This window comes from Prinia subflava, chromosome 8, assembly GCF_021018805.1.
Source record: "Prinia subflava isolate CZ2003 ecotype Zambia chromosome 8, Cam_Psub_1.2, whole genome shotgun sequence".
In the NCBI taxonomy this organism is placed as follows: domain Eukaryota; kingdom Metazoa; phylum Chordata; class Aves; order Passeriformes; family Cisticolidae; genus Prinia; species Prinia subflava.
Window position 1 is genome coordinate 677,053 of NC_086254.1, and position 15,006 is coordinate 692,058.

A 15,006-nucleotide genomic window follows, 5' to 3' on the forward strand; every position below is an offset into this window, starting at 1 on the left:
CAAAGCGCTGAGCTCCATGTCAGTGATGGAGAGTGAAGGAGGTACTTATGCAGTTTTTCCACCCAGACTTGCCCAAACAGAGAAGAGGGGGACTGAAAGGGTTGGTGCTGAGGCTGTTGGGGCTTGGGCTGGAAGTTTTCTGCAGAAGTGAATGCACGGGATGATTTGGACCAAAGGTCCATCCACCCCAGCATCTTTGCCTTGACAGCTGCCAACAGTGGATTACTGAAGGCAAAGTAAGAATGGGACAACCTTGTAGGGCTTCTGTCCTAGGCATTCTCCAAGCCTCCAACATTTTATAGACTCCCTGAGGCAAAGCTGGGACCAGTTATTTCACAGCCATTGATGGAGCCTTCTCCCCCCATTCATTAGTTCCAGTGGTTTTTGAACCTCTGTAAACTTCCAGCATCCACAGCAGTTCCTGCAGCAAGGGATTGTACATGTTAATTGTACTGTGAGTGAAGAGCACTTCCCTTTGAACCTGACTCTTTGTAGCCTCATGTGATGCCCCATTATTTTCATATGGAGAGACACTAACAATCAATCCCTATTCATGACTCTGTGGAACTTCTCCATATCACCCTTCAGCTGCCTCTTTTCTAGCCAGAAGAGAACTAGTCCAGTTTGTTGTTCTTTGGATAAAACACATCTTATGCTTCCTTTTATCCTTGTGTTTTTGTTCACAAAGGATTCAATATGTGGATGTACCTGGGATTTCCACAGGAGCTCAGAGCGATTCTCTGGCTTATTCTCTCATTTTCATTGCTAATGTTCCCTCTGTCTTCATGACAACCACCACATACCAAACTGACATTTGCAAGGACCAGTCTGCTAAAATCATAACACACAGTTGTGGCAATAGGCAAATCAGAGCCCATCACCTGAATGCGAAGAAATGACTGATTATCCATGTTCTCCTGAAGTATTTGGTCTCATAAGGTCTGCAATGATTCACAGATGAACCTGGTCTTCATTACTTCTAATTAGATCATGTATTGGAAAGCTCTAGAACATTATCAAGCATGCCCGTTTCCAGGTGCTCATCAACACCTGGGAGCGCACACCTACAGCACACATAGCTTTAACCACTGGCTCCTTCCAAAGGGAAAGTCTGCCAGTTATTCCTTCCACCTGCTTCTTTCCTTCCAATAATTATTTATCCAGGAGCCTCCTTCTTAATCCATATCTCAGTTTCCCTGGAAGTCTTTGCATTTGGGAAATTCAGCCAGACCTGCCCAACTGATGCCACTGTTGACTCCTTCACATCCACTCGTAACATTCTGTGTTATGATTTCTGGGCTTTTGTGGATGAATTGGAGCTCAGAGAAAAACTGGAATCCCATCAGCCACTTTCCAGGGATTTTAAACAAGAGTTCATAGACAAGTAAATAGTTCAACGATTTCATCCTCCCCAGTCCTTGGGTGAATACCACCGGATCCCAGTGACTGATAGTGGTGATTGTGTCTATCTACATCATCATCTCATCATCTCCAGACATTTCAGCCTAAGAGATGAAAGCACAAGGAAAATTGCATTCATTTTTCTGCTGGGAGTTTAGCTGCCCTAAGCACAGCTTTTAGACTTTAAGTTTTTTTAGATCCTACCAACTGTCAGATGAGCTTTCTGCTTGTGACTGAAGAGAATCTAGCATTACCATTTTCAAGTTATTTCTCTTCTCTTTTCACTGTCTCCATGTATTTTTTAGGCTGTTCCTCTTTTTTCTAATTTTATCAAATTTCTTGCTTTTCCAGGATGCTTTTACACACTTTCTTACTCTTATGTTTAGGTATCCTGATATGCTTTTTTTCATTTTTCAAGTATTTCTTGAGAGGTACATTTTATCTTAATTCTTACTGTAGTGTCCTCAGACATTTTGATGCAAAGCCTGTAACTCTTGGTTGCCCTCTCAGACTCTTTTGAATGACCTTACTTGATTTCATGTCGCCCTTTCCTAAATTAAAACACAACTGTGGATGATTTTTGGCCTTTTAACATCTCAGCAGGAATAAAGTACATGATTGTCACTGTCCCAGAGTGGCTTTTCAGAAGCAGGATTTTGAATGAGGGCGTGGAAAAGGTCAAGGCCAGCATGGCATTCCCCAGTTTGTTCTGTGGAGAAAGCTACCACAAAAGAGGCAGCCAGAGAAGTAGCATGAAGAAAAGAGCTGCCACCACCTCAGGCCACAACCAGGTGCAATGGCCAGAAATTATGAAATGGTGGTTTCTCAACCAAAAACCAACAGAAGTTGTTTGATGATCTTTTTTAACATAAAGGCTGAGTGTTGTACAAGCATGTTCATCCATCACTCAAATCTGACGTCCTTCTCTCAAGGAGAAGTTGTGCAAAGTTTACAAACAGCAGCTTTTGGTCCCCTGGAGTGACAAAAGAGGGGTCAGAGGTCCTCTGAAGGAGGCAATGGAAAGACCAGATTATCTCTCTCTGAGGAGAGCCAAGTGTTGGAAGCAAATGCTGACAGGCAACAGCCTAAAACCCTTCTGTGAGTTGCTACTGAACAAGAACAACACATACAGAAAAGCAATGAGAGTAAGCATTATTCTAAGCAAGATGAAAATTATAGAAGATTAGAAAAAGACATTTGGGAGAGCAAATGAGGAAAAAAAATAGCTGAGTGGGACTATACGGCCTGAGGCATGTTTTGTGAATGAGATCAGGTGAAACAGAGTACAATGGGGAGGACAGTGGCATTTTGGTGGATGCAGAGAAGTGTTTGGAGAGAAGTCTCCAGCACTGACACTCAGGGACAACGTGGACCCACAGCATGGCTACGGGAGTACCATCCAACAGGATGCTTAGGTAACAAAGGAACAGCACAAGTACAGCGCCACAAGCAGAAGAAGGGGAACACTTATTTTTTCAGGATCTTGGGGAGGTTCCACTTATTTTGGAATAGAACTATCTTAGTAAATAAAAAGTTATTCAGATCATTTTGCAAGGAACAGGACTCAGGACTGGAGCAGTAACACAAACACTGTCTCTCTACTCTAAAAAGTAGTCAAGGCTGGGTTTCTGGAGCTGCATCTCAACACTGGATGGCTGTGTAAAGAGACCAACTTGCAAAGATTTAACTTCTGATTCAAACTGACACGCAGGAAGCAACAGGAATTATCACAATTCACTCTCTTGGTTGACTTTCACATCCTTAGAGATGTTCCCTATATTTAAACAATCTGAAAGCAACAGTGCAGAACTATAGGAGAGACATGTCCACTGCAGAAACTCGGGGAGAATGACCCTGGGATTGTGTTGATCCAGATATAAAAAAGGAACAGCACTCCAGTCCTGTTACCTTACAAAGGCCAACAAGCCAAAAAAAGAGAGCAGTGCAGGTACAGTAAAGACACTGTCTAGAAACAAACTGCTGCCCAATACACACCCCATGGAAACACAGCTGCTGAGGAGCTTTAGAAATAGGAAGTTCAAATCTATCCTTTCATGTAATTTTGAACTAGATTTCACACACCTTTTACCAAAACAAAGCTAATTTAATCCCCAAACTGCTTTACTTACATTCAGAAGTAACATGTCATAACCAAACTCAGTCAAAAGCTTTTAATTTGTTTCACAGAGTTTATGGCCAGAGGAATTTATTCAACTCCCCAGTCAGAACTGCTGTGTTTGACAATCCAGTACATCTCTGCCACTACCCTGATGCTGAGCACAGTAATAAGCATTAGATTAACCCATTTGATCACTGGAGACCAAATTACTGACATGGAGAACAAAAGAGAGATCAAAGGGCCACTAATGCCCTTAACCAGCCCCTTCAGGGATGGGGAAGTGACTAGGTGAGAATACATCCGTTGATTTAGGCAGATGATTCAGATCTCAACATGCACAGGAAGAGGATACACACCCAAAATTTCAGATAATTTGAATGGGGTGGCTGCAGGGGCGAAGAGTCTTCCAGAGAAATCTGGCGGCACAGGAGGAACCCATACAACCTAAGTACATCCAAACCAATCTTCTCTCTACTGCCTTTGAACACTGACCTACATGTTTGAGTGCCTTGTTCTGAGGTAAGGCCAATCCTTGATGCTCCTAAAAACAAGATGAAAAGGTCCCAAGACAATTCTTGGCCAACTCCCGCCTGAGCTGTGCTGGCAGCAGGCCCAAAGCTCCGAAGCATGAGATGTGATTACAATTCCTTAATGCAGCCTGAAAGTGTTGTGGGCAAATGAAAGGCTGTGCTGCGCTTCCTGTTCTTTACAGCCAGGGAAATAAGGGGAAAAATAAATAGGTATTAAACCTAAGTAATAAATCACAGAATTCAAAGACAGAAAAGACCACCATGACCATCATCAATCCACACCACTTCTGTCTACTTTACACCTGTCCTACTGCAGCCAAGCTCAAGACCTTGAATGGAGGGAAGACCAAAAGAGTAATAAAATATGAATGTGCATTACTCAAGTGTGGTATATTCCCTTGTACTGAGTTTCATTTTACATTTCTGCTTTGTTTATAACCCAAAATTTCACTTATTTGACCCCTGGCAATCCCTGCAACATACACTGTCAGGATATTGAAGATGATAGACCTGAAGGTCAAACTACACTGCACGTTTCCATTGTACTTACTTGCTGTGTTTCTCAGTTTAGGTTAAAACTTGCTTGTTTTCATACTACGACTTTTGGGCTAAGTCCACAGAAAGCTTTTAGGCAAGGTTGCGAATATTTTAGGCTTTTAGGTATGTTTTTGGCATGTTGGCATGTTTCACTGCATGAAGAGCTGCTGAGGTATATTAAACAAAAATGCATGTCAATTTTTGTCCAAAATCCAGCCTGATACAACAGAGCCCTCTTTAATCACACTGAGTTGATGTTGTTTGTATTCCTTTGACAATTCTGAAAAATTTTGTTTAAATATAATTGATTCATGTGCAGTTCAGAACAGCCTTCCTCAATCCATAGCAAATGCCCACCAAAGCTTTCACTTGATGGAGGCACAGAAAAAAATTCTCTAACAGTTCAGAAACATTCTACCACAAATTCAGCCTGGCTGCAGCCTGCAAGCACCCCAGGGGCCTGTTTCCCTTCTCTTGTAATCTCACCCCTCTGCCAGCTTATCTTTGGGAAATGCCCACTTGTTCCCTGGATGTATTCCAGGGCATGTGCATGGCCAGACATCCTCTATTGACTGTCACTCATTCCAGCTCTGTGGGTTCAGTCTCCTGACCACAGATCTCTGCTCAGCTCCACTTGAGAGCCTCCTGATCTGTCACCTTTTCAGTACTGAAATCTTCAGTTCAAGATGGATCTGTGCCCACCATCATAAATAATTCAACTGCAACTAGAAGCAGCACCAGATAGTACACTAGGAAGCTGGGAGATTGAGGTTTAAAGTCCTTTAAACTCCTTAAACAGGGAACAGCTTCCTATTACATGTTTTCTGGGTGAGGAAAAGAGAAGGCACACCTTGGAAAGCTCCAGCTCAGCCTCTGTATACACTCAAGAGAGGGATGAAAATTTAGAAACAGTCTCCAAGATCAACCTTTTCTAGCAGCCAACTCTAAATGAGGTTCCTACTCTGAATCTGGATTTTAATGGCTCACCTTCAAGTTACACTTAAATCCTGCACCAATACTGAACAGTGTGGTTTACATGGGACATTGCCAACACTACACTCATACTGTATGTCCATTTTCTAAGAGATCTGTTTGGGGCAAATGGTTTCTTCAACACTACCAAAGTTCCTGTGCTGGGTGACTACAGCCCTTTTGAGTCATTGCTTCATGTGTTCCCCAAGACAGCTTCTACTTTCATAGAATCACAGGATCATTTGGGTTGGGAGGGACCTTGATGGTTAGCTGGTTCTGCCCCCTGCCATGGGCAGGGACACTTTCTGCTATCCCAGGTTGCTCCAAGTCCCATCCAGTCCAGCCTTGGGCACTTCCAGGGATCCAGGGGCAGCCACAGCTTCCCTGGGCACCCTGTGCCAGGGCCTCAGCACCCTCATAGGGAAGAACTTTCTCTTAATATCTAATCTAAACCTGTCTTTTGGATTGAATCCATTCCCCCTTGTCGTGTCACTCCAGGCCCTTGTAAATAGTCTCTCTCCATTTTCTTTGTTGGCTTCTTCAGGTACTGGATGGCCACGATCAGGTAACCCTGGAAATTTTTTCTTCCAGGCCTTCCTGAGCAGTATCTGTGTGCCATATGAAAATGTGGGGTTCTTTCCTCTGTAGGAGCCATTCATCTCAGTGTTTCAGTGCCATTTCCCATTAACGGTTTGTGTCAGAGTCACACTTTTTGGTACGTAGGCACCCATTTTTGTTGTGCTGCAGTCAGGCCAAGTGGCTCCACTATTGCTTGATTCTGAGGCAGTTCTTGCACATTATTTATTGCTAAGTTGAGTGTGTGTACTCGAGTACGAGCTGTTCCAAGAGGCAGAAACTGCTTCTTTGAACTGCCATGTATTGTGCTATCTGACCAGTTTATTCACATGTAATTTAAGTCCCCATTATCATTTGGTTCGACTTTCCCACTTCTTTGATCTCTGTCAACATTATGCACTCAACATCCTTTTGTTGATGCAGGAGCTGGGAGTATAGAAGACTACTAAGGTATTTACTTTGATATGGGTTGGGAGTGTAAACTTCTGCAAGCACTGAAGGAGGTGATTCCAATTCCAACCGCTTGAGCCTTGCAAGACTGGGAACACTCTACATTGACCAGGGTGATCCCATAGGGTTCACTGCAGCAATTCCAAGGGATAATTATCACTGCTGTTCTGAACGCCACACTCCTCCTCTAACTGGATCTGTGATTGATTTTCTACTTCTGAATGGTACATGTCACCTTCACTTCTCACTCAATCCATCCTAAATAGATCAATTTGAATGCTTTTTAAATAATTTACTTTTTGCAGGGGGAGAGGAAGAAGGATAATCCTTGGTTTGGGGATTGAGAGCCTTTAGGAAGCTTTTTCTGTTGTTTTTTTCAAGTTTGTTTTTATTTTCTTTAAGGTGTTCCCCTGCAGTGATAAGTTAAAACAATGCACTTTGTGGGTAAGAGAAAGTTGACTTTCTCCTACAATCCCCTCATTACGAAACTGCTGAGTTTGTACAGAAATGGAATCAAGTATTGTGAGACTTGCAATGAAATAACAGATGTTGGGAAAATTAGTTCTACACTGCCTGCTCAGTGAGACTGTGCCACTGTTCCACACATGCACTGGAATTTTCTATGTGTCAGCATGTGAAGGGATTGCGATTGCTGATCACTTTTCCTTTCCTGTAGTAATGTGAGGTTATCCATCTCTTTTGAAACATCATTAATACGGATTCTTCCCAAACTTCTAACACTTTTTCTCAAATACCCTAGAACTAGAGACTGTACCAACCCCTGCCACACTGCACAGACTAAAGGAATCCTCCTTTCCCCTGTGCAGAAGATGGGGGTTATACACACTCAAATAAAGAGATATTAATGCTCAGTTTTAATCATGTATCCTTGAATCTTCATCATCCTTGAACAAGATGTAAGTGATGAATTATATCTTAAATAAAAAGGGTTTTTTTCTTCCACAATTAGATTTGCACATGTTGTAATTCAAATTAGAAAAATCTTCTTTCAAGTCTCTCCAGTGACTCTCTTTTTCTTTCCAAGACATTCCTTATTTTCCTATTTACCTTCAAACCAAAATCAACTCTCTCCAGTACCAAGTGGAGAATGAGGCATGGGCAAGAAGGAAACCGAGACTTATTCCTCAAAAGTCAGCCAAGAGAGCAGCAAAAGTGTCAAAAAAAGAAGCTGAAAAATCTCTATAGCAATCCTGTGAAAGGGAGCTCATCTGTGAACAGCCAAAGGAACTGCAGTTCCAGGGGCATGTTGAATCCTGAGCTGCTCATGGATTGTCCATTGTTGGTAAGTTCCAAATATGTTCCTTCCAAGATGCTTGTCCAAAAGCTTTAGTTCCTCCATCTGTTATAAAGGGGCAGTTTTTGACTGTCATGGGACTTCTAACAGCAGTTCAGGCTCCTGCAGTGGCCCAGCAGAGATCATAGAATCCCAGACTGGTTTGGGTTGGAAGGGATCTTAAAACTCATCCAGTTCACTCCCTGCCATGGCAGAGACACTTTCCACTGTCCCAGGCTGCTCCAAGCCCCATCCAGCCTGGCCTTGGGCACTGCCAGGGACCCAGAGGCAGCCACAGCTTCTCTGGGCAACCTGTGCCAGGGCCTCATCACCCTCATAGAGAAGGATTCGTTCCTGATTCAAACCTTCAAACCTAAATTTCCAGTTTGGAAACTGCCAGTGAGTTCCCTAGGTGCTTCCCATGTCCAGCAAGAGTTAATGCTCAGAGCAGGTGCTCCCTGAACAAGCTGGAGCACTGCACAAGCCTGGAGACGATTTCTGCAAGAAGTCTGAGGTGTTGGTTTTTTGACCTATAAAGGCTTAAGTGGTTCTGCCTGCTTGAGAAATTCCTCTCCCTTTGCATCACACGGCAGCAGCAGTGTTGGAGTGCCAGAGGAACATGTTGGAGTTAAAGTGGCAGGGGTGGTGGCTCCCTGGTATCTTCCTGCTCACCCACTAAGCAACAATGGAAATACTGAGATTTCCCACGAAGCCGCTCACAGGGGCAAAGGCTGTGAGGGGGAATTCAACGCGGGGGCTCTTTTATTGTAGGTTAAGAGGATATTGCTAAAGTTGGCTTCTAAGATGTAACATACCACAATTCAAGTCCATTTCTGTATATGATCCTGGAAAATAGGGCATGGAGAAACAAAAATAGGAAAACATTCTGCTAGAAGTACCTTTGGTGAGGCTCCATCACTTAAGTGCAGGGTTTTCTGTATTAAATTAAGAATGTGTTTCTAAAAATATATTGACCAGAGCACTATGAAGATAATTATAATAAAGAGAACCTGACGACTACAGGGCCAACTGTGTACCACTGATCCTTAAACAATCCTATTCTACCTCTGATGGAAGAGAGCACTGCTTTGGAAACAGGACTGCGCCATCCATGCCTTTCTTCCAAGCTAAGCTCTGTGGTTTGTGTTCTCCTGGACAGGCTGACTGCACCTTACAGAGTCTGACATAACCAAGACCTATCCAAAAATGTTGTAAAAGCCCCACTTCCCGACTCAGTAACTTTAAATGTACCATGTTATGTCCCTAAACTACATTTGAAGAAGCAATTGTGCAGGTACCCATGCACAGCCGTAAGTTTATTTATTAAACAGGAGTTCCAGTGACATCACAGTTAAGCACGTGACCTAAAGTTTTTGCAAGATTGGGATGTTGACAACCATGGGCAAAACGAGATGTCCCAATAAAGCCTGATTCTGCTGTGTTTAATATCCCACTATCTAAAAGCAAACTGAACAGTATTTGTCCCACTAATTTCTTACTTATTTTGTACCTGAAGAGTTATGTCTCCATTCCTGTTTTCTCTTTCCAGAGGTAAGAACCCACTGCAGGATCAGGACCCTAACAATTCTAAACATCATTTTATAGGCCAAGTTTCAATATTTAGCAGCAGAATTAGAAACCATAGCATGCGATCTGCAGGAGAGGTCACAGCTACACTTGACTAAGCCCTCTCAGAGCACAGTGCCTGGCACCAGGCAAACATCCTGCTGCTGCAGGAGGCACAGCCTGACCCCCTGTCCCAGTGCTGGCAGCTTAAACCAGGACTTCCCGCACTGGATCCAGTGGGATGTGGAGCAGGAGCTCACCTGGGCACACAATGTGGCCGAGTCAAGGCCTGAAAACACATTCAGGGCAGGTCAGTGTCTGTGTGCCCAAACTCAACAGGCTGGATTAGAGTTTTCCCAGCCCTCTCATTTGGATGACTTTTAAAGGATGAAAATGGACACTATTCACAGCTTTTTATTCCAAACACCTAGTTGGTGCTGCTGTGATGGCACAAAATTCCCACTTGGTATTGCTACACTTGGTTAGAAACGTCCACACATCCCTCAGGAGAGGTTATCATCTCCCATTTCCAAAAGGTCCTACTCTATACTTTGTGCTCAGTTGCAACACCACTGTCGCTTTTGTAAGGAATAAATATTGACTTTCCTGGACATTGCCTCACAACAGAAGAGGACCTTGGGTGCATTTGTCTCAGATTTTTTTTTAGCTTGACAATATAATTTTATAGCAGATAATTCATTCTAAGGAGTTCAAAAGACATGGAAAAGCAGGCTTTATTCACAAATTGTTCACTTTCAGACAGGTGACCATGTTCTAAAGCTGTCAATTGTCCTTCTCATCTTAAAAAAACTACACAAAAATTATTACTTTCATTTAAATTTCCAGACTACAAATTTAATTACGATTTCAACATATCCCATTTAGAAAGTCCTGGAAAAATCCAGGAGAAAATTAAGACTTAATATAAATGCAGGCTATTTTGTATTTTTTTTTTTTCTCAAGAATAAAGCACCCAGTTGCCAGGCAGATGAGCCACAGAATGAAGAGAATGCACACCAGGTCTCAGGAAACGTAGCTCCAAACTCAGTATGTACAGGAGATAGGTCTGTTCAGTGAAGAGCTCAGCTCTGGCTGTGCAGCCACCTGCATTTCCTACCCAGGTGTGGAGATAGTCTCTCCTTAATAAAGGTCAGAGAACAGCATTAATTCATCTATAAAAATACCTGGTGGTGACACCACTGGAGTTCCTGTGTAGGTAACATTCACCCTTCAGGTCTAGCCAACAATAAGCACGGCTAGGGATTCTGGTGGGCACAGCCAGGGTGGGTTTCGGAGCTGAATCAGAACCCCGACCTCAGCAGAGCGTGTGGAAAACCTCATGAATTTCAGCGAAAAAAATACTAACCCTGTCTTCTATCAGATGTTTCACATCCCGACATGTGATTTGACACAGTCAGCTTTATAACATCAATTAAGACACGAAATAATCTCCACGGAATCAGCCGACCACATCCACAGTTCAGCAGTAATAAGGCGCAGCCACAGCTCGGCCCCGAAGGAAGCCTCAGCCCCTTGCACGATGCCGTCCCTTCGGCCCCTGTGACCAAACCCGCGGGGACAGCACAAGGAGCACGCACAAATCCGCAAATCCACAAATCCACGCCGGGACGCGGAACCCAAGGCACCGCTCGGGGAGCCGAGGCAGCCAGGAGGGAAAGGGAACAGGCTGGGGCGGGTGGCGAGGACGGCGGAGCGGAACCAGGCACCGCTGCTCTTACCTGGAGTAGTTTCCCTTCAGCCGGAGTCACCTCGGCGACGTTGGCGAACTCCCCTTCCAGGATGATGGGCTCCACTTTGAGCGGGATGACCCTGATGATGGCTTTCTGCGCCGCCGCCCGCTCCGACTCCACGGCCGCCGCCAGCGCCAGCCCGGTGTGGCCCAGTCCTGCCTGCAGGGTCGCCATGAGCAGCCAAGGCCAGAGGACAGCCAGCTGCACCTGGGGGCCAGCACTCATGCTACCAGCAGCGGGCTCCGGCCGCTCATACCGCTCGGGAACGCGTCCTCACCGCGGCGGGCCCGGCCGGCGGCACCGCTCCCGGGGCTCCGAGCCGGCTCCGGACAGACCCAGGGGCCGCAGAGCGGGGCTCGGTCACCGCCAGCGCGGCTCCCCGGCGACGCCGTCTCCCGCCATCGCCGCTCCTCTTGCCCCGTGCCACGTGCTCAGAGGCCGCCGGGAGCTCAGAGGCATATTTTAAACAAACAATCTGAAAACAAAAAAAATCCTAAATTGTGAGTCTCTTCTCTGGCAGGTAAATCCAGAAGGATCAGCGAAGCAGGCTGCAAGCAAGAAGTCAGTCTGGGTACGCAGGGAGCATTAGGAACTCCTCGGTACCACGGAGATGAGGCACGGGGAGGTCTCCCTGCGGATGTGGAGGCCTCCTGTCTCCTGGCCAAGAGTTAGGAAGATCCACAGGTTCAAAACATCCATCCCAAATACCCTCGAGAGCCACCTCACCTTCTTGCTAGCATTTCCCACAGCATAGGCACAACCTTGAATGTTATCTGCACCAATTGGTATCCTTCCCAGAAATCAGGCAGGCGGTATTCCTTGAATTTATAGTGACAAGAAGGCTTGTTCCGTTCTCTTCCAAATGGAGTTGATCCCTTCTATCTTCCTCATGCCAGAAGTGCTTCATTCCAGTTTGGAATTCAGCTTTACTTTTCCCTTAGAAATCCATGCTCACAGTCTGACTCCGGGTAGAGTTCTCAAAGATAATTAATAAAACACAGAGCTCCTCTTCATGGCTGGAAGTTGCCAGGAAAATAAAAAGGCCCTCAGACACTGCCAAAGTTTAGACACGAAGCCCAACAGGTATCAGGCAGAAAGTTACGGCGTATCTGGTTTCTCTCGCACTATTTCTGTGCACGCCCGAGTTCCGGTATGACCACTTCCAAGCACACGTTAAGAAGATCCCTACTCAAGGCCCCACAAAATAAAATATAAAGCTCTACGGTCTGCCCAAAGGTCACATGAAACGCATCGATGAGTCTTCATAACTGGGAGAATTAAGACAGAAAGTCTTTTCGATTTAACTGAAGTTACAGTGATCGCACGGCTCTGGAGAGAAAAGGGGAAATACAAGAAAAAAAAGCTTTGCAAACCTGTTAGGCAGTGAGCCTGCTGGAGTCCGCAGGGGCCGGGTCGGGAGGGAATGCTGCTGTAAATCCCAGGAAAAAGTTATTTCCAGTAGCTTAACAAAACCATGTGGCTCTGATGATGTTCGAGTTCGGTCTTAAAAAGAATAGAATTGGAATTTATGACAAAAAAAAAGTATTAGAAGAAAGAGGAAAACTCTCTCGCACACAGGCGCAGCAGGCAGGTAGGTGCAAGCGGAGCTCCACAGCCCGAAAGAGTATCCAGGGAGATCAAAGGGAGAAAATTACAGCAGACAGAGAGCTCCCGGGGCAGGCATGGCTGAAAGTGAAGTGTCCGCATGTAATCGCCCGACCTGCGCCAGCACCCCCGCGCGCTCCGGGAAGGCTTCCAAAGCGCGGCGTCCCCGCAGCGGAGGCGGGCACCGGCCGTGCCGGCAGCGAGCGCGGACGGCGAGCAGAGCTGGGACATGGGCAGCGACCCGGCGGCGGAGCCGCTGCCGGGGGCGCGGGCGGCGGGGCGGGGGCCGGAGCACAGCTCCGGCGGCGGCGGAAGGACCCGGCGGGCGGGCGGCCGAGCCCCGGGCCGGCCGGGCGCTTGTACCTGCGGACACGGGCGGGTGGAGCAGCCGAGCCGCCGCCCTCGGCCGGGCCGCGGGCTCCCCCTCCCGCCTCGCCGCCCGTCTGCAGCGCCGGGGCCCGCGGGGGCGGGGGACACCCGGCCGGGCCCGGACCGCCGAGGTTCCGGGCCGGTCGTGCTGCCCCGCGGGGCGCTGCCCATCGCCCCCGCGCTCGGACTCGGGGAGGTTCCAGGTCGGGTTGATGTCAAAGGTCTGGAATTCCGCCGCTCGGGCTCCGCGGGGAGATGGAGGATGCTGCGGGCCGGAGCCGCGGGCTCGGGCCGGAGCGGGGATGCGGAAGGGCGCCGGGGAACCCACCGGGAGCACCGCGGGCCGGGACCTGCAGCGGGCTGGGGGTCGCGCCTGCTGCTTCTGGAAAGGAGCTCCAGGAAAGAGAACTGGTCAACGAGTGGGGTTGTGACACCCCTGGAGTCACTCACGGAAATGAATAAATGATGAAAACGAGGAGTCGGTCCCCTCTTATGTAAACTTGTCGCTGTGCTGAGGGTAATTTGTCGTGACAGCCACAACTACTGAAACATGAAGCATGTTTTCAACTATGAAACTCGATCATCTGCAATTTAGAACACAGAGAAAATGCAAATCAACACCCATTTCTGTTTAAAAACTTACAGCAGATTCAGTATAAAGTATCAAGTTATCTATTTAAATATTCATATACTTACCTAAATATCAATACACCTATGAAATATTAATATACCTACAACTATATACATATATGTATATGTAAATCTAACTATGCACACATATAACTACAAAATTATACACATATATCAACATAACTATATATAAAAATATAACTATCCTATAACCATAGGCATATATAACTGTAGCTATATACACATATATAAATATAGCTGTGCACACATATAAATATAACTATATACATAGGGAGCCCAACTGGCAGCTGCTGCACATTTTCACATTCTCTCTCTTGTTCCTTCCTTTCCAAAGCACCCCCACTTGAAAGGCACATCTGCCAGCAGATGGAGATCTAGGAAGAAGCGGGAATGCTGAATAAATCTGGGGCCTTGTATGTGTCCCCTGGCACACACATGGCGGTTGTGCTCCTATCAGAGACTAAAAAAAACAGCTCCAACTTGAGAATTTGAGGCCTGCAATCTGCAGTTGAAAGAACAGGAATCCTTCTGTTCTTCAAACTTTAAATATAAAGCAACAACAAAGCAAATTATCAGCCAAGTGCTCCCGTGCTCCCATGCTCCAAAATCTTTTCCTTCCCTTCCATGGGTACCCACTGCCCACTGCTAATTACTCTAAAGCCTGGCAGTACCTGCAGGAATGTCCCACTTGTGACACACACACCTTCCCCAATGCATGAAGGGCTTGACTGCCTCAGCATTGCCAAGGCTGGTGCCAAGACGGTATAGAAAACTTGAGGTGTGTCAGACTCCTTTTTTTTTGTAAATTACCTTAATTCGGGGCAATATGGAGGTATTTCCAATGTCTGGTCAAGAAAGTGAACGCACACCCTTAGGTCCCCACAGCAGCCGTGGGAATGCCACCCAGGAGAGCCTTAATCTCTCAGCAGAGACATTCACATCTGAGGCAACTGCTGCCCTTGTTCTTTCTCTGTACTGACAAAGACACTTCATTCCTTCCTTAAAGATTTCTAACTGATGGGCATTATGAGCTGAATTATTACCTAGCACCATTATCTGGAATCTACAAACTCCCCTTTGAAGTGAGCAACAGCTCTTCCAACTCCACCACCAGCTCCTGGATGCACAGCTGGGAGGGAAGAGCTTCCTACAAGGTTGAAAGTGGCACCAACTTTGGCTCTAAAA

At 46.1% G+C, this 15,006-nt stretch overlaps 1 protein-coding gene across 3 annotated transcripts in view; it reads right to left on the minus strand.

Annotated features, from left to right (window-relative positions):
- The window catches only part of RNF43 (ring finger protein 43), a 60,366-nt gene extending 47,223 nt beyond the window's left edge, over positions 1 to 13,143 (minus strand). The window contains exons 1-2 of one of the 3 annotated variants that reach the window (XM_063402321.1): positions 12,570 to 13,143; positions 11,185 to 11,671 (exon numbers count right to left, since the gene is read on the minus strand). In XM_063402321.1, coding sequence (XP_063258391.1) covers positions 11,185 to 11,421 — 237 coding nt within the window. In that variant the 5' untranslated portion in view covers positions 11,422 to 11,671; positions 12,570 to 13,143. Of the gene's footprint in view, positions 1 to 11,184 lie in introns of all 3 variants that reach the window. The other 2 variants (XM_063402320.1, XR_010081025.1) reach the window with 2 other exon arrangements.
- Between the last annotated feature and the right edge of the window lie 1,863 nt (positions 13,144 to 15,006).